Below are 24,716 nucleotides of genomic sequence, written 5' to 3'. Positions count from 1 at the left end.
TGACAGTTTTAATGTTCTATTTTCCCAGGATGTCTAGAATGGTTGAAAAATTCTGAACCCAGGCAGAAATCTAGGGAGGTCTTTGGGATTTAATACCCAAATCACCCACTCCAACTTTCCCCCCTTCATTTTTGCAGGCACAGTCTCTTCTTGCTCTCTCTGGGTTGATGACCTCGAGCAGATAATCTTCAGCTAAGAGCTTAGACAAAGAGCATTTTTAAGGCCCAAGTGTAGAGGGCATTTCAGCCTCAGTCTTGCCTTGACTTACAAACACACTTCTTAGTGAATGAGAGATAGGGGTTGGATTCTTCCACACCTGCTTAGAAGCTGAGACCAATTACAAAATTGTGCCCCCCAACCAGTCAATTTAGTAGGATAACTATCAAACTCATGTTCTTTCTAGGCCAATTTTCACTCTGGCAGTTACAGATATTGCTGACTTGATGCTCTTGGTAACTCTCCCATCCATGGGCCAAAACATTGTAGGACTCTCAATTCAGGCAGCAAGGGTACTGTCATGCTTCAGATGACACAAGGCCCTATCCTGTCACATTACCTGGTACTGCCAGTGTTCCCAGTTTCCTGTCTTGTTGCGGAATATGGGAAGTAGGCACAGAAAGGCAGCTGCACTTTCCCAAATGTCACTGTACTTCCACTGATTCTGAGAAGAGGTTTGGGATATTTCAGTATGATCAAACAGTATACGAGTATTAGATACCATTGCACTCAAGAGCAAGGGACTGGCTTTTATTGTGTTCAACCAAACCCAACAATTTACAAAATAATTTTCAGCTTCTGTAGATTTATAACAAAAATTGAAGAATACATTTTGGAAGAATGAACAGGAATACATAGTTCAGCTGATGACACTCCCCAAAGCTCTCCATTTTCTTTCAGGAATCAAAGTCAGCATATGTTGATAACAGTTTGTGGATTCTATTCCCCAAATCAACCAACCATATTTTTGCAATTGTTATAAGGAACAGACTCCCCTTGAACATAAGCACAGCCCTTAGCAGATTCTCTCTCATTGCCTCCATTCCTGAACTATTTAGAGATAAGAAATTGTGCTGTCCACAGCCTTGGCTTGAAATGGACCAAGTCAACATTTTCTCTTCTCCTAATGTGCTGATGGTTTTAGCTGTGCGCTGGTGCACAGTTTGCAAAGGTGTCAGTCAGTCTCCAGTAATCCCAGTGGCTAGCCCTCACCGACAGCTTAAGCGTTGACAGGCTGTTTGACTATGAGGCACCGTTGACCTGGACAGTGATCAGAAGCAGGAACTCAGGCTAATATTTCTCCTTCTTAGGCTAGATGCTGGGGCAAATTGTAGTCCCTCCTGCTTTGCTGATCAAACACAAAGTCAACAGTTCAGATAACAAACCTAGGACCAGCTGGTCTGTATCGGTCAGTTGTAGACAGAGCCATAAAATTATTTTCCTTCCTCTCTCCCACCAAAAACAATCAGAGCAATGAATTTAACCATTTAAATACCAACTACAAACAGATATAGAAATACATTAAAGTTACAAACAGAAATAGGCCATTCAGTCCAACAAATACATGTCAGTGTTTACCCTCCACATGAGCAAAGGGTTTTAATCACATTTACCCACCGTTTCCTATATCCCATCTCCCCTTCTCCTATATCCACCTATCCAATTATTTTGAAATATTGACAGCTTATTCCCCAGCCATCAACTCTGGAAGTGAATTCCACAGTCTTAACTCTTAATTTATTTCCTGCTCTCTGTTCTAAATTTATTACATTTAACCTTGTATCTATGGCTCCTTATTAGTGAACAGTCAGTTTTCATCAATCATGTCCCATCTTACATAATTTTGAATATATTTTTCACCCACGCCCTGTCTCAATTTTCACTGTTCTAACAAAAGACTGCATAAATTTAAGGGGAAACTATGCCTGTGATTTCATAAACACATGGGGTAACAGCACAAGAACTACGTAAACACAGGACAAATTATGCCCAGGACTGCATAAACACAAGGAATGACAGTGCACAGATTGGCATAAACATCAGGGAAAATTGCAGGATTGGAAAAACAGTGCACAGATTGACACAAATATCAGGGAAACAGTATATAGGGTTATGAAAACTTGAGTAGAAATGATGTGTGGGACTGCATAAATACAAGGGCAGACGGTGCACAGGATTGCGTAAACACAAGGGGAAACAGTGCAGATCGTGTAAACTCAAGTGAAAGTAGTGCACGGGACTGCATAAACTCAATGGAAATACTACGTGGACTATGTAAACAAGTGGAAATGGTGTGTGGGACTGTGTAAACACAATGGAAATGGTACGTGGGGCTGTGTAAACACAATGGAAATGGTCCGTGGGGCTGTGTAAACACAATGGAAATGGTACGTGGGGCTGTGTAAACACAATGGAAATGGTACGTGGGGCTGTGTAAACACAATGGAAATGGTACGTGGGGCTGTGTAAACACAATGGAAATGGTACGTGGGGCTGTGTAAACACAATGGAAACGGTACGTGGGGCTGTGTAAACAAGTGGAAATGGTGTGTGGGACTGTGTAAACACAATGGAAATGGTACGTGGGGCTGTGTAAACACAATGGAAATAGTACGTGGGGCTGTGTAAACACAATGGAAATGGTACATGGGGCTGTGTAAACACAATGGAAATGGTACGTGGGGCTGTGTAAACACAATGGAAATGGTACGTGGGGCTGTGTAAACACAATGGAAATGGTACGTGGGGCTGTGTAAACACAATGGAAATGGTACGTGGGGCTGTGTAAACACAATGGAAATGGTACGTGGGGCTGTGTAAACACAATGGAAATGGTACGTGGGGCTGTGTAAACACAATGGAAATGGTACGTGGGGCTGTGTAAACACAATGGAAACGGTACGTGGGGCTGTGTAAACAAGTGGAAATGGTGTGTGGGACTGTGTAAACACAATGGAAATGGTACGTGGGGCTGTGTAAACACAATGGAAATAGTACGTGGGGCTGTGTAAACACAATGGAAATGGTACGTGGGGCTGTGTAAACACAATGGAAATGGTACGTGGGGCTGTGTAAACACAATGGAAATGGTACGTGGGGCTGTGTAAACACAATGGAAATGGTACGTGGGGCTGTGTAAACACAATGGAAATGGTACGTGGGGCTGTGTAAACACAATGGAAATGGTACGTGGGGCTGTGTAAACACAATGGAAATGGTACGTGGGGCTGTGTAAACACAATGGAAACGGTACGTGGGGCTGTGTAAACACAATGGAAACGGTACGTGCGGCTGTGTAAACACAATGGAAATGGTACGTGGAGCTGAAGGTGTAATGCTGTTGGTTCAGCCCAGTAAGTGTAAAGCAGGGGAACATGACTATTATTTCGCTTCTCCCCCTCTTGCTGGGGTATCACTCAATAGGTACCCAGCACTCTCACCCACATGGTAAATTTTCTTTTGAGAATTTACAGAGGGATTGTTAAGGAGGCTATTTCATTATGGAAATAACTGAATTAGATCCTGTTTTCAATTTGTGCACACAGAAACAGGAAATCTGACCAATTGCCCATCCTTTGTTTTGGAATATGGAGGTTAATTGTAAGGTTCATAGTGGAGCACACAAATCAAGGCTCCGTCAGAGGGCATGGGTATTAATGGCCCCCACAGACAGTTTCCACATTAGATTAAAAAAGAAAATGAAAGAGAAAACTAGACCTTAAGAGAACGGGAGAGGGAGTAGAAGCCCTTAACCTCTGCTACAGACTTGTGAAAAGGAATTCCCTAGTTAGCACAAACAGCTCGATTTAATAGTCTTTTTGCATAATTGTTTTGAGGTGATTTTTGTTTAAATGGCCAATGAACATGGACAATGTTCTTGAAGAAAGTCAAATTAAAATGTACTAAAAATGAGACAGGTCTCAATGGTTTACAACAATGAGAACTGACCACAAACATTGTTGAAATATTGTTCTGAAAGCAGCTGAAATTTCAACAAGTTGATGTGTTGGCTTCGGCTCGGTTTTTTAATATAAAGGTTTAGAACATACTGGAAAGATTTAACAGCTCAACCTATAGGTCTTTAATAATACACAAGGACCCTAGAAATATATATGTACATATGTGGGAATCCAAAAGCATACAAACCACTCTTAGGTGTTTAAAACAGCAATTATTAAAATAAAAAGCAATACACCATGCGACGAGTTTAAAAATATCCCTTTAGGATTTGACAGTTTTTTGTACTCGTTTGTTTTCCCAATGATCTTTAATATAAACTGTTTTCAATAGACAGCCTTGACTAACTTCCTTAATAAAACATCAAATTCCAGCTGGAACTGCTTGGACCCATCTCAAGCATCCACAGAACATCCAGCAAAATGAAGCAGCCGATTTACAAGTACAGTGAGTGACAATGACCCAGCCACTAAATCTGCTTTCCCCCCTGATGCCTACCTAACCATTTCTAAATAAATTAGTTTAATCGAGGAGTCACTAAGTGGAAGTGTCTGTTGAATATGGCACAGCCTTTACTCCAATATCAATAAACTGTAATCTCTGTTGTATACTCAGTTCAGCTTTTTTGCAGAATAGTAATCATTTTAATCTTATTCTTTTGCAAATAGTATTCATTGATCTAATCCAAGGAGTCGGACATGGAACCAGAGTACGCCTCTGGCCAGACGTATCCCATTGCTGAGGTGTTACTGCTGCTCCTAGCTAGTAAGACATGCTTTGATATACAGCTGTCTTTATAATGCATTAACGCTTCTAACTCTTGAAATTTTTACCATCAGTAAGAAAACTCAGTCTTAGTACAGTGGAGGCAGAAAGAGAGGGAGTTCCAGGTTTAAAGGTTTTGCAAGAAATGTTCATGTCAGAGGCCAGGTTTTGAATAACACCATGGCTGCTCCATCTTGCATTTCCCCAGAAAGTAAAATAACTTAAAATTGCTTCTTCGGCCAATACAGTACTGACTTCACATTCGTGATCCTCGCTCTTGCAGAATCTGTAAGAGAAAGTAAAAATATAAATGAGAGAAACCCGGTATTAATAGTCATATACGATCTTGGCAACACAGCCCACTGTCAACATTGCAACTGTTTAGATCTTTAGTCCATTTGTCCATCCAATAGATTAACAAAGTAACTGAACAGACTGAGTCAGCTGCACCTTGGTATAACCTCCTGCCTTTGGACTACCAGGGAAGGTAAGTCACACTACTCATGTGCTCTAACACACTTCCTGAGGGAGAAGAAAACAATTACCCAGGGGTTCTGCTTCTGAATGTGATTGAGGTCCTACTGGATGTGTGGATATGATTTGACAGGAGGACTGGGTTAAATTCCGATGCCTGCTGTGCTTAAATACTCAACTGATGCTTGTTTAAATTCACAAATGTTCAAGGGGAACTGCTTCCGAGGAACTGTGATTCCAAAGTCAGCAGCACCACCAGAGGAAGGGGGAAAGCAAATGTGGAAAATTCAGAGCAAGTTTTTCCAGGCATTAGGAGTAGGAGTACAGCGACAGGACAGCGGTTCATCCCATACCCTGGCTTTCTTGCATCTCTCCATCAAAAATATGAAAATGTCCCAATCAGTAGCAGTACAGAACTAAGTGTTCAAGTGGCAAGTGTCCATATCAACTGTTACATGAGGATGCATTTTTTTCACATACAAAATGGAACACTAAGTATCGTCAGCATATTCAATTGACAGCATCACAGATGATTCCTGTTCTGCAGAGACTATCGCACACAGGCGTGCACTCATTTCCAGAAGGTCATCAATGGAGGCTGATAAAAACTAAGAACCATGGAGCACTGAGGCTAATCACATCATCGCTGCAGCCCATTCTGGCCTAGTCAGCACCAGAGCTGAAGTCAGAGCCTGGGTTTTGTGACACAGTAGGTTCCATCTTCTACAAATGTAACAGATAAAAATCTGAATGAATCTGTGGGGGCTGCATTTTGTATCTATAGGGCTAGTCATAAAATGCAGCCATCAGTAAAAGATTCGAGGGTAAAGATGTTTATAGTACCAATTATGGACCAGCAGGGTAAGGAATGAATATACACTTCTCTTGGAATGTTCATCTTCAAAACTGTAATGTTGTTTAAACTAAAACCTGAGTTAATGTGAAACAAGGTTTCTAGTTACTGAGAGCAGCACTCACTGGAATGGGAGATTTTTCTCAGGCAGATTGTCAAAAGGTTCTCCTTCTTGTGGTCAGAAGGCAATGCCTGGGCAACCTGCCGAAAGGCTCATATTACTGCTGCAGGACTGAGAACTGACTTCCTGGCTGTCACTACAGCCCATGTATATTAGTTCAGAGTCTATTCTGAATGGTGAGAGATCTTGGTGATAAAAACAGAGGACGGATTGGGGGCAGTATTCTGAATTTGCTCAAGCTAGAAATAAATTGGCAATAGCTTGCTCCCTCCCACGTTTCCACCCTGAAACAGAGCCAGCGGCAGTACCACAAATTCAAAAGACCGTGTGTCAATGAGCTGGACAGATTTGAGTTACATTCTTGAAGGAGCTGGTGTGCAGGGTCTGTGTTACCTGGGCAGGGGAATGTTTTTGATTGCCAACATTTTAGCACGTGGAGCACCCAGTGTAGGAGACATGTAGACACGTACAACTGGCAGCAGGACAAAGGGATACAAAATTGGATTTTTGGTATATGCTTTTTACAATTGTCCTCTAAATTGAAGTCTGGCTCCCCACAGCTGACTGTACCAAGCATCTCTGCCTGAAGCACAGCAGAGCATGTAACACTAGGGCAACACATTGCACAATACCATACTATCAGGCACATGAGCATCCAGGCTGGTCCAGTGCAGGGTCACAGGTGGCAGCTCTACAAGGGCAAGGGCAAACTGGGGGAAAATGAGGGGTTTGTGGGGGTTTCTATAGGTAGCCAGTGCTCACCAGTACATTTTATTTCAAATTAATCTGAGTCATTCATTTCGCAATCCGTTTCTTCATCTTCACTCTGGATTCAACATGCAGCATGCAAAAATATAAACAGGAAGGAAAAAGAATATTGTAGGCAATTTAAACTTTCAAACTATAATCAAGTATCGTATCAGCAATAACAAAAGATTATACATCGTGCCCAATAGAAATAGGTGGAGAAGGTCATTTGCAAAATATGTTATACAATCCGCTCCACTCTTCTCATGAATTTGAAATGCAAAAATGCATTTTCTTTAGTCTTCTTCCTTCTCTGGAGATGTCGATCCATGGTGGTGTAGGGCAGCCTTGCAGTATCACAGCCAAGTGAGCAGGGAGCTTCCACGCAAGCACAGGAGATGCAGCACTTGCCCTCTTACCTCCTCGGTTCTCACTGTGTAAGGCCCAAACACTCCCTACAGGTCAAATAGTGATTTTCTTACATTTTTATCAATTTAGTATTCTGTATTCGTTGCTCACAATGTAATCTCATAGGGAACCAAACATAGACTTGAGTGTCCGATTTGTGAAACATCTCCATTTGATCAGAAGCTTCCAGTTGCATGTCATTTTAATTCTCCACCTTGCTCTGACTGTTCTATTCTTGGTTTGCTAAGGTGTTCTAATGAAGCTCAACACAAGTTGGAAAACAGTACCTCATCTTTCGGCTCTGCGCTTTACAACTTTTTGAAAAAAATCTACTTTGCATGTCTGTGCAAAACCACTATGCAAAGTGATTCTATGATTGGTGCTTGGATAGCAGCTAACCTGCCATTACACCTCCTCTAGATACATTTTTGTTTATTTACTTGCCCCATTACCATTCTCTTTGGTCTTGCAGCATGAAACTTTTCGTCATTTATCTTCTTCTGCTCTTGACCTTATCACAGACCTTCCCCCTTTTGTTCCTCTTCCCACCCTTTCTACATTTTATTTGTCAAAACCTATTACATTTCTAGCTATTTCCAGTTCAGAAAAGTCACAGACCTGAAACATTAATGGTTTTTCTCTCCTCAGATATTGCCAGACTTACTATTTTCAGTATTTTGCTCTTGTATTGCTGCTCACTGTGCATTTGGCTATGTTTTTGAAGAGAGAATAGAAGCAAAGTGAGCTGATGAATGAGATTAGTCAGTCAGTATTTGAATGATCAAAGTATGCAAATATCCAGTGTAATGTTCAGACAAGCCACATTTTTGTTCACTTGCCCACAAGGAAAATTAGAATTAGGATCTGCATCTCTTGAATGGCTGTTAAGGTATAGTCTAGTGAGTGCTTCATTTTATGGCCTGATGAGTTCAATGGCAAATGCCAGCTTTAAACTCTACTGTAGTTAAATGAGTAGAGCTTAAAGGCAGGATATTAGGATAGGGGCACTCCTTCCATCAGTAAATGCTTTTTGGCAAAAGAAACAGCAGTACATTCAAAATCCCAGGTATATAAAATGTTTTCACATTCACTGTTAAATACAACATTGGAATATGCAGAGCCACACACTGCTATGGTGACAAATACCAGTAGAATATTCAGCAATGCAGTGACCAAAGTATGGTCTTTGTCAGATAGATTCCATCTAAGACAAAGCAGCTTTGAGCATTACATTTGACACTGGAACTGGCAAAATAATATACAGCGATACCCAGTCAGCTGTATACCTGGTGACCTTGAAACATATCTAATAACTTTTGTTCTTCATAGTGAGGGTTGGTACACATCACTCCCCATACTCAATGTTTGAATGAAATTATCCCAGATGTAGCCAAAGCTGTAATGCCCTCGTCATACGCTATAATTCAAGCTTACAAAAATATCAGTCACCCTGGGACCCAAGTGTGAGTGAGAATATAGTGTACCATGAGGGACTGCTGACTATTTGACCCTTCTCCAAACTCATTTCACTTAGGACCCTATCCTCAGAGCAAAAAGACTTTTCACAACACTCTGGGCTGGATTCATGTCAGAAGTGAAAACCACAGAAACAAGTATCTGCAGCCCATGAGCCAGGTTTAATTTCTTTGTCCGATTTCACTCACCTTGGCTTTTTCGCTGGGTTCAGTATTTGTGCCATATGGAGCATTATGCAACTCCCTGGAGACAACACAAAGAAATTCAGCCTGGTCTTCATTTCCATAGTTATAGGAAGAGCCAATACTGACCAGCTGCGGAGGGGAAAATGAGACAATTTAAAATAATGTACACATAGACATGTCAACAAATCAAGAAATGATTCCCAAGATACTCATGCAATCAGAAAAATTTGGTAACAAACACTGATGGGATGTCACCCGACAACCACACCCCACCACCATCCCCCACAAAAGCATCAATAATTGTATTTAACTTTCAACACTTTAGGTAATAAAAGCACAGTTGGATGTGTTTATAAGAGTGGCATACAGCACAAGCAACATAAAGGCAGAGGAAAGAGAGAGATGTGGTGGCTTATGGCCATGCGTCTCAAATTGCCAATGCTGAAAGTTTCAGGCACAAAGATTATGGTCACCAAACCACTGTTAAAATGCACACTGAATGGCAGGTATGAGTGAATTACTAACACTGGCTGAAACAAACCAGGGTAGGCACAACCAATTCTGTTGGAACAAAGTCTTAAAGCTCTGGAGCAAAGTGACAGTTCATTTATATTTGGAAGCTGACCTTTGCTCAAGGAACACCCATAGAACTCATCAGCTTGATACTATACACAAGCAAAAATCGAAGTAGATTTTGGTTAAAAATAACTTGCATCCCCTCAGGGTACTGATAATCCCGAGAAAATTCCCCCCTCCTCCTCTGCTTACATCTTCATTTGTCTTTGTCCTTCAGTTTCTCTTATTTCCCTTCGCTCACATCCTTTATCCTACCCTGCAATGTCTTGATCCCTCCCTCGCCTTTCATTTGGTCTTTTTATCATCTCCTTCGAGTTCCCTGTCAACCCTTCAAATTGCAGTGCCTAGGGGAGGGTGGAGGTTGTACATTGTGAGGTACTGGAATTCAAACCCTCTTGAATAGCTTCAAGTCATTGATAGCTGCCCCAGGACAACAAAGGTGGGAAACTGAGTGCTGAATATATTAAATATACCTGCACGTAAAATAAGCTCTGCCCTGAAACATATTAAATACATCCACTACTTTAAAAAAATGCGAAGATGTGTGGTGTGGTCAACGGGTGGATAAGATTACATACAAAGGAGGCAGTGATTTGTGGGTTTGGTTTCTACAGCATCAAAGTGCTTTAACTGTTGCAGAGGGCAAAAAGAAACAAAGCAGGACTCAGATGTGGCTTTGTCTTTGATACAGTGGTTAGCACTGCTGCCTCTCTCCACCAGGGACCTGGGCTCAATTCTGGCCTCGGGTGATTGTGTGGAGTTTGCATGTTCTCCCCATGTCTGTGTGGGTTTCCTCTGGGTGCTCCGTCTTCCTCCCACACTCCAAAGATGTGCGGGTTAGGTGGATCGGCCATGCTAAATTCCCACTTAGTGTCAGGGGATTAGTAGGGTAAATGCATGAGGTTATGGGATAGTGCCTGGGTGGGATTGTCAGTGTGGGCTCAGTGCGGCCACCTTCTGCACTGTAGGGATTCTTTAATTAAATTAGAACCACAGCTTTGGTGATTGTGAACATCTCTGCAGTTGTAAGGATACAGGGAGCCCCACAGCAGTGACTGATGGTCATTGGTGCAGCTGCCAGGATATAAAAAGGTGAGTGAAGGCCCAACAATACACACTAACATCTTGTTTGGTAAACAAACACTGAAACCTGACATTACCCAAACAGTAAAATCTTGTTCCAAGTTTCATTCACACATTGATCCATAATTGCACAGTATCTTCTTCCAAGAGTTCTTGAGATTTGGGGAAATACAAAGTAGATAATTTAGCTGTGGATCATTTTTCACCAAATTCAAACAGGACCCTGCTAATGAATATTTTAATCCAACCTTCCCTTCTGCTCCACAAAAGTTAGGTTAGGGTTACATGGCACCTCTGATACTTTGCCCAACATTCTACTACTTCACCAAAGTATTAGAGCCAAGTCCAAGTACCACATTCACTCAACTTCCACATACATGCACTTCCAGTTGAACTGGTTACCAGTGGTCAAGAGTGGGTATGCCAACCCACCCCCCCTCCTCTGCAAAGGAGCTGGCCAGTGATCAGTTTTGGGCACTCTGGTCCATCTCCTATCCACAGCAACTGACAGTGAGCAAGAGGGACAGCACCTCATCTTTTGACTAGGCACTTTATAATCTTTCAGGTTCAAACCACCCCCCCTTCCCCCCCCCCCCGCCCCCACACCAATTTTGCTTCATTTGTACTTTCTGTTTTTGTAAGGCAGCCATTGGTGATGATTCTGCTTTTCTTGTGTATTACTGAAAAGGCAGGTATGTTGCTGAAGTTCTTTATCTTGTATCCATCCGGACAAACAAAAGAATGCCAAGTTTCAAATGATAACACCACTTTATACCTCAGTAGAAAAGGGTTTTGACTAATTGACAAGTCAACACTGATTAGCCCAGGCAGAAAGTAATGGAGCATCATTGGTTCCCCAAGTTCCCTGGTATTTCAAAAAACGCTCAAGGCTTGAACATACTCCTTTGTTTGATCTGGAGCATAATTTGGTGAATTACTTCAAGCAAGAGCTGGACCTGTGCCTGGCTGGGGCAGAGAACCCCTTATACAAAAGGTGGTACTGCATAACATTCATCAGAGCCAACATCATTTGAACTAACTTGCCAGGGTTGAAGGAATTTTCCAAGCTCCCTTAAACTGCCTGGGATTTTGTTCATTTTTTGCCTCTGCCAGGAGATCACAAAGTTCTGGGCGAGGGATCACAACATGAAACTGGATAGATCTGTTGGTGTTTTCCTGTCCATTATTTTAATAACTTTTGAGAAGAGAAAGGAAGTAATATAGCAAACTTGTCTCAGTCACATCCAACAAGGCCGATCATACTGGCCCATTAAGACACTGTCTGCCTATGCTGGTGTCTCCCAACAGAAACTCTGCCCTTCAAAAAGTTGCAATAATCAGTCCAACAGTAAATGTTTTAAATCAGCTCTTCAATTATTATGTTCCTTGTAAAAGAAATGGGAAAACAAAGTGCCAGTACATGAAGTGTTTTTGTAACACGGTCCCCAGGGAAGATACTTCTGGGACTCGGAATACAGGATACTGTAAACAGGTTCATCCCATGAATAATAAGCAGCTGCTACTTGATTTTACACCTACAACACCAACACTTGGCTCAGGTCCCAACTAGTTAGCTTCAAAAATATAAAACAAGCAAGCAGCAAGGAGACACTCATGTGAAGACAACACTCATAATATGGAGCTCGTTCCAGAGTTCATTTTTCTGTTAAAGAATGTATTTTTATTTAAACATTACTGCTTTGCAGATATTGGCAGTGTTGGTTAAGTGGTCAGCAAGAAGTGCAACTATGAGCAGCTGAGGGTCGGTTAATTCAATTGGCTGGATGGCTGGTTTGTGATGCAGAGCACTACCAAAAGGAGAGAGCAGCCTACGGTCATCAGGGACTATGTCTACTTTACCTTTACTTCTTTTCGAGAACCAAGAGGATTTAGCTCATATAAAATATTGAGAACACTAACCTGAGACAGTCTGATAACAGAAGCTCATTATTTCTACCCCTATACCCAGAGTGACCACGGTAGAGTAGGAAAGGATAGGTGTAGGCTGGTCAGGACACATTCTAATATCTAAAGTCAATGGATTCCCAGTGCAGCAGACTCATCCCTGTTTATGGTCACCCAGCATCTAACCTCAGGACCGTTTCTCATGTGAAAGGGTCACTGTTGGCAGGCTATTCCTTTACATGAGGCATCATAGCCAAATCCAACACTGTCGTGCCCAACATGCATGCATGATCACTGGACGACAATCGGAAGGCTCATCCTTGGCTGATTTTCTCTCTTCTGAGGATACTGGCAGCAACTGTCACCCCAACTGAGATCGGTTAACAGTATAGTTGGGAGCTGAACCTGGTCTGTATGCAGATGCCACCTTTACCAAGGGAGTCACCAAGGTCTAAAATTCCAATAGTACAAGGGTAGAAATGAAAAGCTCGTTATCCGTTTGTCTCAGGCTAGTGTTTCAACAATATAGAAAAGGGAAGTATGAGCAGCTAGGGGCTAAATTAAAAAGCAGAACTACAAAGGTAATAATCTCTGAATTACTACTGGACCCACAAGCAAATAAATGGGCATAATGTAAATAAGGTCAGGGAGTTGAAGACATTGCTTAAAAATTGGCATGGGAGAAATGGTTTTTCAATCATATAGCACAAGTGCTTGAGAAATAGGGAGCTGTTCCATTGAGAGTGACTTAATTTGAACCATGGGACTAGCATTTCTGGTGCAAAGCATAACTGAGGCTGTAGTTAAGGTATTAAGCTAAACAGTTGAGCAGAGGGAAAGGTTTAAATGAGGGGAAATTTAGAATGTTAAAGCAAAGGGACAAAGAAATAATGAATGGTATTGATACAGATAATGATAACTGGAGTGCAACACAAGGGGCAGAGCGTACAAAAGAGTGCGCCAGCAAAGAGAGTGAAATATGTAAAAATAGTAAAACGACAAAATTAAATGGTCTTTATCTAAATGTACACAGTACTTGTTAAAGATGAATGAATTGATAGCACAAATAGAAATAAATGTGTATGATCTGACAGCCATTCCAGAGACAATAGGTCAGGAGTTTCTGCAGCAGAAGCAGCAAGTCATTCAAACATCCATTGACTCTGGCGATACTGGAAGAAAGGGGATTAGATATAAAAGTAGCTGAGGTGAAGAGGAGGAGGTCTGGAGGAAAGGTTGAGCAGTTTGGGCCTATACTCATTGTAGTTAAGAATGAGGGGTGACCTTAGTGAAATATAGAAGATTAAGAAAGAGCTTGATAGGGTGGGTGTTGGTAAGGATGTTGTGGGGAAATCTAGAACTAGGGGAAATAATTTAAGAACAAGGGGCCCTCCATTTAAAATGAAAAAGGGGAGCAATTTGTTTGTTGTAAATCTTTGGAATTCTCTACCCGAGAGATTTGATTTATCATCACATGTATTAACACAGTGAAAAGTATTGTTTCTTGCGCGCTATGCAGACAAAGCATACAGTTCATAGAGAAGGAAACGAGAGAGTGCAGACTGTAGTTTTAGGGTGTAGAGAAAAATCAACTTAATGGTAAGTCCATTCAAATGTCTGACAGCAGTAGGGAAGAAGCTGTTCGAGTCGGTTGGTATGTGACCTCAGACTTTTGTATCTTTTTCCCGATGTAAGGTGGAAGAGAGAATGTCCAGGGTGCGTGGGGTCCTTCATTATGCTGGCTGCTTTGCCGAAGCAGCGGGAAGTGTAGACAGAGTCAATGGATGGGAGGCTGGTTTGTGTGATGGATTGGGCTACATTCATGATCTTTTGTAGTTCCTTGTGGTCTTGGGGCAGAGCAAGAGCCATACCAAGCTGTGACACAACCAGAAAGAATACTTTCTATGGTGCATCTATAAAAGTTGGAGAGAGTCGTAGCTGACATGCCAAATTTCCTTAGTTTTCTGAGCAAGTAGAGGCGTTGGTGGGCTTTCTTAACTATAGTGTTGGCATGGGGGGACCAGGACAGGTTGTTGATGATCTGGACACCTAAAAACTTGAAGCTCTGATTTGCCAAAGTGTGGTCGGGCGATAGAGCGGTAGGCATGTTTGATATTTGTGTAGCAGTGGTCTAGGATGTTTGGGCCTCTAGTGGAACAGGAGACATTTTGATGGTAACTTGGTACTACACTCTTGAGCTTGGCCTGATTGAAGTCCCCGGCCACGATGAACAAGGCCTTGGGATGTTTCGTCTCAAGGTTATTCGTAGTGGTGTATATTTCGTCCAGCGTGATCTTCACGTCGCATGGGGTAGGATGTAAACTGCTATCAGGATAACGGAGGTGAACTCCCGCGGAAGGTAGTAGGGATGACATTTTAGTGTTAGCTTTGGGAGCTGAGTTATTGAATATATTCAATGCTCAGGTGCATAGACTTTTGAGCTAAAAGGGGAGTTGAGAACTATATGAAACATGTAGGACAGGGAGTCGAGGCCAATCTTATTGAATGACAGAGAAGGCTCAGGAGGCCAAATGGCCAATACTGCTCCTAGTTCTAATGTTTTAACCTTGGTAGAGGAGGTGGTACAGCTGGGGCAAGTGGTGTACACAACATCCAGACTGCAATGCAGTCCACAAGATTCAACTAGCTGTGCTGCCCAAACAGTTCCAGCACAGGTCTTAGAACTGGAAAGAAAAAATTGTGCATCTTCTCAGCCAGCGCATGCCTAGACATGCTTGGCCTGCCCACTGAGTATATCCAGTTACTGCAACTCTCTGCCAAAGATCAGTAACTGAAGAATGTAAAAACAACACAAACCAAAAACAAAACACCTTTTGTTCTTAAACTGCAAACTTGCACATACAGATCATGTAGGTCATGTTGTACTGTTTCACTCAAATTCTACCTATGTTTATCCGCCTGCCTGGAAATATTTTAAGTAGCTTTGCATTAGACGGTTCACCTGAATCGTATCACTTTAACCTTGGGTCACAAAGGAGGTTGCGAAAGTGTCGATTTACATGATTGGTCACTGGAAGGGTTTACAGGACAGAGCATGTTTAAAGCTATGGAAATGTTGGTACTTTCTTAGATGACCAGATTTCCTCCTATTGCATATTGTTTGTCAGATTTTACATTGGGCCAACAGACAATCCATCGCACTCCTAATAATTGAGAATAAAAACAGCAAAACTGTAAACAGCCAAGCCATGAGTGGTTAAGCAGGTTCTAACATAACAAAAATGTAGAGATAATTGCCCAATAACTTCCCCTGAACATGTGAATTCATGATGAGTTCATGAACTATTCTTTTTTATTAAGGCCAACCATTAACCAAAACATCAGCTATGCTGCAGCTTATTAAAACGATGTCTATCTCTAAAAAAAAGTTAGGAGTTCTTAACACAGACACAGCAGGGAACCAACCACATTGGTAAGATAGAGAAAGGAAGAATACGCGTACTGGAAGCATGCAGCAGGTTGTAAGTATTTGAAGAGAAAAGATTACATAGGAATATAGGGCAGAAACAGGCCATTCAGCTCAACTAGTCCATACTGGTGTTTATGTTCCACTAGAGCCTCCTCCCATCTTTGCCCATCTATCAGCACAACCTGCTGTTCTTTCTCCCTCGTAGCCTTATTCAGTCTACTCTTTGAGTAGTTTGGTGTTTCAGATGGGAAAGCTCTAGAATTTAAGACAGAATTTAAAACTGTCTTCTCTTCAGATGTGGATTCAGCATTTGGTTTCTTGTATTCCTTAACTGCTGACACTTTCCGGGATCTAATTCAAATCCAAATGCAGCTGACTACAGAAATTGTACCCTTTCTTACCCAGGCTGCACATACAATCTTCAGTTTGCTTCTTGGACTATTTAAACTCAAATTAATATTGGGCAAATAGCTGGGAAAATATGCAAATATGCTAACATACCGCGGCATGGATTAGTGGACTTTGGTTTGTTGCTGTTAAAAATGTTTACGACAACTTGCATTTACGTAGCTTCTTCAACATAGAAAAACATCCCAAGGATTTTTTAGATACGATATTTAATCTCAAAAGCACTGTCGGGGGTGGCACTGCAAATAGGGAGATATTTCTTCAAGGCACCAAGGACGAGTCACAACACGCAAATTTCAAAACCAGAGTTCACACAGAATTACGTAGGATACACAGCACAGAAAAAGCTTATTCTATCCAACTAGTCCATCCCAGCATTTATACTCCACTTAACCTTTCTCTCATCCCTTCATCTAAATCAGCATAACCCTCTAGCGGTCTAACTAAGATTTATTACAGATCTAGCATAACTTCCCTACTTTTCAAATTTATTTCTCTGCAAATAAAGCATAGTGCTTCGATTGCTTTTTTTTAAAAAATGGCCTTAATAATCTGTAGTGCACTATTAGTGATTGGTATATTTGTACTCCAATATCTGTTTATTTCTCTAACCCACCTAAACTTGCACCTTTCAAGTAATAAGTGACTTCCCTCTGCTTTCTACCAAAATGCACAATTCACATTTAACTCCGTTGCCACTCATTTACACATTCTACAAGTTTATTGATTTTCTCCTGCAATTTATTGCAGTCTTCCTTTGTCTTGACTATCCCCTCAGTTTGGTGTCAGAAACAATCTTGTCAGAACAGATTGCTGGAATAAGCATGAACAAGCCTGGAGAAGAAACAACTACAACTTAGGAGGACTGCATAAAAAATATGTTACTGAAACCAACACAATAATCTTAAGAAAAAGCAACTACTGTTGGGTGAGAGTTGGACAAGAAAGGCTGGGATAAAGCTGAAGTCTCAATGATCAGCCATGGCTGGGAAATGTGGTGGGACTTGTGATTCACAGAAACAGACATGATAAACAGAAGACAAAGCATCTAACTGATCATTTCAGAAAACATATTCTTTGATCACTCGTTGCATGTTCAACATATTCCCTCCACTGCTGTGTTTAGTGAGAACTATTTAGCAATAATGAAAGCCAGACTGACTGCACAACATTAAGTTTCATAACTTAAGTTGCCCAGGTTTGGCTCTGTAATTTTCAGGAAGATAACATGGCTGCCAGCTGACTGTCAGCTCTTTGACAACTACAAACACTAGCTCAGCACAAATGCTACAAGTAACAATTTCTCTACATCTCCATAAATGCTAAATTATTGCAGATACTAGAAATATGAAAATTCTGAAAATAATCAGGCCAGGTCGGATTTGTGGAAAGTGAGAAATAATTGATGCTTTGGGCTGATGAAGCTTTCTCAGTTCTGAGGCACGACAGAAATGATAGTCTTTTTGTTGCCACTGTCTCCCTCCAGGTACAAGTGTTCCTAGAAGTTCAGAACCATGGTCAATTGTTCTAGATTCAGCCCAGACTGAAGCATGAACGAAAGCATTCGTGCACAAAAATCTTTTCACTGACTGCACCATCACCAATTCGCTCCCACTCTACAAAACTACTTTTACTGCAATATAGTTTCACAGGTGTCAGTCATCTTGTATTCTGACCCTATCACCACTCTGTACCAGTAATCCCAGGATCCTACCCAATCACCGCTCTGTGCCTCTAATCCCAGGATGCTGACCCATCACCACTCTATACCATCAATCCCAGGATCCTGACCCAATCTCCACTCTGCACCACTAATCCCAGGATCCTGACCCAATCCCTGCTCTGTACCATCAATCCCAGGATCCTGACCCAATCCCCGCTCCGTACAGTAATCCCAGGATTCTGACCCAATCCCTGCTCTGTACTATCAATCCCAGGATCCTGACCCAATCGCCGCTCTGTACCATCAATCCCAGGACCCTGACCCAATCCTCGCTCCGTACCAGTAATCCCAGGATCCTGGCCCAATCCCTGCTCTGTACCAGTAATCCCAGGATCCTGATCATTCCATATCAGCATTATCTGGACACTGACCCAATCGCCACTCTGTAATTGAAGTTAAATAGTAAGTTTTAAAATATATATTATTTGATGGGATGCAGGCTTCGCTAGCAAGGCCAGCATTTGATGCCCATCCCCAGTTGACCTTAAACAAGTGGTAGTCAAGACTCAACCACATTGCTATGGATCTGGAGTCACACACAAAACAGACTAGGTAAGGACAGCTGATTTCCCTCCCTAAAGCACATTAATGAATCAGATGGATGCTTACAGCACTTGAAGATAGTTTCATTGTCACCATTACTGAGTCTAGCTTTCAATTCCATATTTTTATTAATTGAATTTAAATTCCACCAGCTGCCAAATTAGAATGTGCCCAGAACTTTGGCCTGGATTTCTAGTCAAGAGACTTTACCACTACACCATCGTCGCCCATGAAGTGCCTGAATACCTTTGGGAGTATAGTTTGTCATTACAATTGAGCCTGATCCACTTTAAAACCTGAATTTTGAGTGACTACGATAACAGAACTCTTGTCAAAGTATTTTTTGCCCTGGTAGGTTGTCCAGCCAAAACTGGGTATTCAGTAAACTTTTAATTATGAGTCACCAGTTGCAATGCTGTTAAATCACTCAAAGGCACATCATGATCTCCGTGGATTTGGAAATCTTAGCTCATCCTTGGTTTATCAGTCTAGACTTAGTGAGACTGCTAATTTATACTTTACAAACTTTGCCAGCCATCTGTCACAGACTCCACTGCACGGAATTATAAAATTCCAATCTTCTTGGGGTAAACCCTAAATTTAGGTCCTTATTTCTTCTGTGCAGTGGCCTCAGTCTTGTCCAGATATATTTGTTCAGTCTCAGTGTATTTTGATGACTGCTGGCCTTTCAAACATTCAATATTTTAAAAGCTTGGTCTTGCTCGATTTCAAGCTCAATGCAGTGATATATTTAGCGAGCAAATGTTCTTCAATGGTGTGAATAAATTGGGAAACACTATTTCTGGCTTGGTGTACGCATGTTAAATACATAAACAAGTTGCTTCAGTCCCAATGCCAGAAGTTATGTACTTTTGTGCATTTTCCTTCCCTTTCTATTTTCTTTTGATCTTGCAAATTTCACCCTATTAACCACAACATAGAAATGAAAGATCCATTATAAAAGAAGACAAGTTTGTTCTCAAGAGCTGATATAATTTTCCAAAGATGACGATTATCAATGAATCTTTTAAAAAGGGAGGCACTATATTTCCCTTTGAGCTCAATAACTTAAGTGAGCATTCAAAGTATCAACTTATTATTCAGCTCTGTGGAGCAACATTTCACACAACAAGGACAACAGGAGAGACTGTAACTTAAACAGATGCAATACTATACTAATCTATCTATCTCTGCATTGTAGCATTAGTTGTATTTAATATGCTCCTTTTGTGCAATGACCCAGCAAAGAAAATGTTGAGTTTTAAATCCTTTCACTAGCAAACTACTATCCTATAAAAGTTCTTGAATTTGGGTTTTAAGAGAAAATGAGACAACAATGTGCAGGACACTAGAATGGCAGGAGTACTTCGGGTAAATGGAAATGAAGCTGGTTACAGCTAGTTATGGCTTTGTCTAATTATATCTCATTCCCTTGAAGGTAGTTATAACATTCCAGTACCTAGATCAAGTAGGTTCACACAAGGTGAATGGACAAGGGATTAGCAAGATTGTTTCACCATGCTGCATTGACAGGTGCGACTGATTCAGTCCTCACCCAGTCACACTTCCGAAGGATGTAATTGCATTGGTCAGGAACAAGATCCTGTCCCGATTTGCTCCTCAAAAGGGTGCTGAGGCCAAATGTGACCCCAGCTGAGATCAGATAAGAAAGCAGAGACGGGGAATTAATTCTAGTCTCTACTGTCAGGGAGGAGAGGCCATTGTCAAAATCTAGCACCATCATGCAGAGAAAAAGGTTGCAGATAAGATTCTTCAGTTGACATCAGGTCCTAAGAAACAGCAACACTGGACATAGTTTGTGCTGTTGGGTCCAAAATTCCACTTTGAAATTAGACCTAAATTAACAGGAGTTCTCAGCAGATTTGCAGTTTGTATTGATTATGCTGAGTGAGCCTGTGCACACAGAGGTTCTTTGCCTCATTAGATTCACTCTGCACTTCAGGCACTAGTACTTCATTGAAACAAAAGAACAAAATATTGGAGAAGCTGGAACTCAAACATAAGCAGAAAATGCTGGAAGCACTCAGCTGGTCAGAAAAAGTACGTGAAGAGGGGAAAGGGCATCTACTAGAAACATTAACCTCACACAACTCTGTTCAGAGATACGGACCAGCCTGAGTGTTTTGCCATTTTCTGCTTTTACACCAGAACTTCAATGTTGCTGCTCAAGGGCAACTCTACAAGCTTTTCAAAATAGTTATAAAATAGCCTTTTTTTAAAAACAGGCAGTTCTCAAATCTTTTAGACACAGCCCAATTGGAAAGCAATCATCGTGCAAGATACAGCTGAGAATTGACTTTCTCATTAAATGTTAAACCAAGCCTGCTGCAGGTTTCACCAAAATACTGTGCAAACCAGGAATTTTCGAATAAAAAATTGGTCACATGAAACATTTTTGAATATTATTTTTCATAACATGTATTTTAGGTCTCCATTTTTTGAAATCTGTTAAAAAATACATGAGAAGCAAAAACATGTTTTAAGCAGTGCATACAGCCAGTGTACAAAATTGTGAAAAATATGTTGTGTGTACACTAAATGTATTATATACACTCACACATATATAATCACACCACAGAATTGAGACACAGATGAAAAATGATCTTTCAAAGAATGGGAAGATGTAATATAAAGCAAGCAATGGTTACAAGCAGGGAAACTGGCCGTGCGTTGTTAGAATGAGTGAGGGTATTACTGGGACAGACCTCGCTGCTGCTGTTGTGGAAACTGGTCTCCTCCCCCTTCACTTCCCGCGACACAATCAGCAGAAACTCTGACTGATGATCCCGCCCATAGCCATACGGGGAACCTATACTGACCAGCTGTAACAACCAGAGTAGAAAGTTTGCAACACTAGGTATGCTAAAGGAGTTCTTTCATTTCAAGTTTCAAAAAGTGTAAATTAAACACATTTTAAAATTATATTTTTATAACATTTCAAATACACTAACCGTAGTTTACAACACAGGTAGAGTGGCAATTATTTAAAATATGCATCAGAAATATTGATCAGCAAACAATTCCTACTTTCCATTAGAATCTTCTGTGTCACAGAGTAGTGAAAGATAGTCTGTGATTACCCGTTCAGTGATGCCAGTCATTATATGGGATGGAAGCAGTTAATCGAGACCAGGCTTTGTTTTTGTCCGAGGGATTAAGAACTACCCATAGATATGTCCTACACAAAGTGCAGTGACTGGTTATAGAGAAGCTATCAAGAGATCTGCCAGTGATACCATCTATATTTACTTAAACAGAAAGAGTACAAGCGCAGGTTGGGGAAGAGGACAAGAATGACCGAGATCCAAATATCCCAGGTTCAATTCCTGGTTTGCATGATATTAGCACATTAGTCAGGGCTGTAGCTGTGGTGTTACAATCACCCTTGGTATCTCTGGCTTAGGGTAGAGGAAGAGAAAAAAATCAGCAAGACTTACAATTAGTTATCCACTGACACCCTCTTAGAAAGGGTATGTTTGGTAAGGACAGGATGGAGTCTGACACTGATGTCCTACATAGCAGAATATCCTGTGAACACCACTGTCTTGGCTCATACGTGAAGAATGATCATGTAGAGCAGGTACCTATGTGCACCCAGCAGCTGTGAAAACTATCCTAATTGGCATCCCTTGCAGAAGGGGGGCAGATTTGCAGGAAAAATAGTTGCGTTTTAATTCAAAAGGTGAGATTTAAATTGGTGGTGGAAAAAAATAATGGCACAGTTCAAGCGTGGCCACTTTCTGGAATGTGCAGCATGATAATTTTACAATATAAACCATTCACAAAAAGGGGATCAAGATATAAAGTTATTTGAATTAAAAATCCTTACTAAGTCCAACACTGAAAATTACTGCGTTTCAACCAAGCCATTTAAGATCCTTCTATGGCACAAAAATATTGATTTCAATTTTTAAAAGCTAATTTAGGCCAATCAATTTTTGGAAGGAGAAACAGCAGTTTTCAAGTCAAATCGACATTTTCCGAAACAACATGATGGAAATACAAACCCAGTCATAAAGGTTGAATTGCGTAAGGGATGCTGGGAATCAGGAAACAGCAGATGCCAGGGAAGAATTACTGGACTTGGGACATCAGGAGAGTCAAACAATCAGCTTTGGTGCATGTGGACAGGTCAGAGAGACGTAATGTAAACAGAGCCAAATGCAACCGATACAGAATGTTCAGTCTACTCAGAAAAAAGGGCAGATCTCTTTCCGATCAGCCCAATGATTCCTTACAAAAGTAACATGTGACCATTGCATGTCAAACACTGAGGTGCTTGAAAAGTGGAATTAGACACCATGTAAATATTTGTAAATACAACATAAAAAGATAAATATACTGTCTCCAGGACCTCTGACAGATGTAGGCTGCAGAGCTATATTACATATATTGGTTGAACTCCTGTGGTGTTACACATAGGAGTCAAAGTGTAGTCTTCAGGTGAGGTGGGTTAGAAGACAGGAGAACAATGAGCCCAGGCTCATTCTGTGTTCCTGGTGTTGAATAAGACCCAGTGACTGCTATGGAAAGGCTTAATTCGTATTTATCAAGTGAGGTCAAACTCAAGCCCAGCTAGGATAATAAGTAGCCTGCTGAGATATATTATCCCTGTTATATTTAAGCATCCTGAATTTTTAAAAAATCATAAATACCCTAGATCCACATTTATAATAGTAATTTTCCATGTAAACTGGTCATGTAATCACACCTTCCTGTCAGTGGTAGCACTGCAGTTCTATAGGTATGCAAATTTATAATGGAAACTTTTGGCAAGTATACTAACTTATGGTTACATGCTCTAATCCATAAATGTGCATTTATAAAATTTAGTACATCACCTCACGCCCATAAAAGATACGTTGAAGTAATGCAACAACATAAATGTGATCCTTAGTAAGGAATGGTAATATTCCAGGGTTCAGTGTGGACATTTGCCATCAGCACAATCTGATGCATCTAAACTAGTAGATCCAATTATTTTAGTCAAGGTATAATGACAAAATTGAGTTACAATATAGCAAATGCCACAATTATAAATACATTGCCCAGTTATGCTTCTGATTACCGCAAGGGGATTGTAGCATGTGGATTTTTTTTTTAGAAAACATTCCCTTAGATTGGAAAACCACCCTTATCCCCACAATCATACAAAGAATGTTTGGAAATAATTTATACAGTGCATGCTTTGATAATTTGGACTTTGTTTACATCACTAAATGCTCATACACCTTTTGATTAGTCACACTCAGATCTTTTTTCAAACATACAGCTCCAAAAAATGTGTTAATTGTGTAGCCATAAAAATTGAAACAAGAATTTGGTCAGGAATGTCACAGGTCTTTGAACCTGTATTTGGTTCAGCCAACAATCGAGGTTGCCTTCAAATGGATACAGCACATCAGTTCGTTTCTAATGGCATGGTGTGGTGCAGAGTGAGAGTTCTTGCATTATTCCCAACTATGATTTAATCTCAAAATCTAAGTGACTGTTTTAACATCTTTACCTGTTCAAACTTCCAACCATCAGACATCGTAGATACCATCTGGGTGAGCTCCTCTTCCTGACATTGCAACACTCTATACACATGTTTCATTGGAATCTGAGGGTTACAAGGCAAGAGGAATCAAAGACCCATTAAAGAAAATAATGAAATCAGTTATTAAACATTGAGGATGTCCCAACAATGAAAATAGCGCTGGCAAAATTATATTAAATCTTGGGATAGAATCTTAAAGTGCAGCTGAAAGGAAGGAAAAAATAATCGGTACATGTTATCCTTCAAAATTTGATAACATATATAACTTCAATGAAGGCATGCATCCTGTGCACAGGTATAAATGAAAGTTGAATCACCCCATCAGTTGTACTGTGTATTTCAATGCGAACTGCTCTTATTTTAGGCCATCAAATAAGCCATCATGTTTTATCCAACAGACAATATCAAACTCCTTGTTTTGGTACCTGGCCAGTTTTCACATGACACTAAAAAATGAGGTTATTCACAGCTCAACCTGACCCTGTCCCAATTCACCCAGATAGAT

The 24,716-nt window shown here is 40.8% G+C and overlaps 1 protein-coding gene across 2 annotated transcripts in view; it reads right to left on the bottom strand.

Moving 5' to 3' along the window:
- Positions 1-731: 731 nt before the first annotated feature.
- LOC144510663 (BTB/POZ domain-containing protein KCTD5-like) overlaps positions 732-24,716 on the bottom strand; it is a 67,633-nt gene continuing 43,648 nt past the window's right edge. The window contains exons 4-8 of one of the 2 annotated variants that reach the window (XM_078240351.1): positions 24,179-24,274; positions 21,378-21,494; positions 8,987-9,112; positions 4,975-5,005; positions 732-1,345 (exon numbers count right to left, since the gene is read on the bottom strand). In XM_078240351.1, the coding sequence (XP_078096477.1) occupies positions 4,976-5,005; positions 8,987-9,112; positions 21,378-21,494; positions 24,179-24,274 (369 nt within the window). In that variant the 3' untranslated portion in view covers positions 732-1,345; position 4,975. The remainder of the gene's footprint in view (positions 1,346-4,974; positions 5,006-8,986; positions 9,113-21,377; positions 21,495-24,178; positions 24,275-24,716) is intronic. The other variant, XM_078240352.1, reaches the window with a different exon arrangement.

The sequence above is a fragment of the Mustelus asterias genome, chromosome 23 (genome assembly GCF_964213995.1).
Source record: "Mustelus asterias chromosome 23, sMusAst1.hap1.1, whole genome shotgun sequence".
Taxonomy (NCBI): domain Eukaryota; kingdom Metazoa; phylum Chordata; class Chondrichthyes; order Carcharhiniformes; family Triakidae; genus Mustelus; species Mustelus asterias.
The sequence above is the reverse complement of the archived record's forward strand: the minus strand, read 5'-3'. Positions and strand labels throughout refer to the sequence as shown.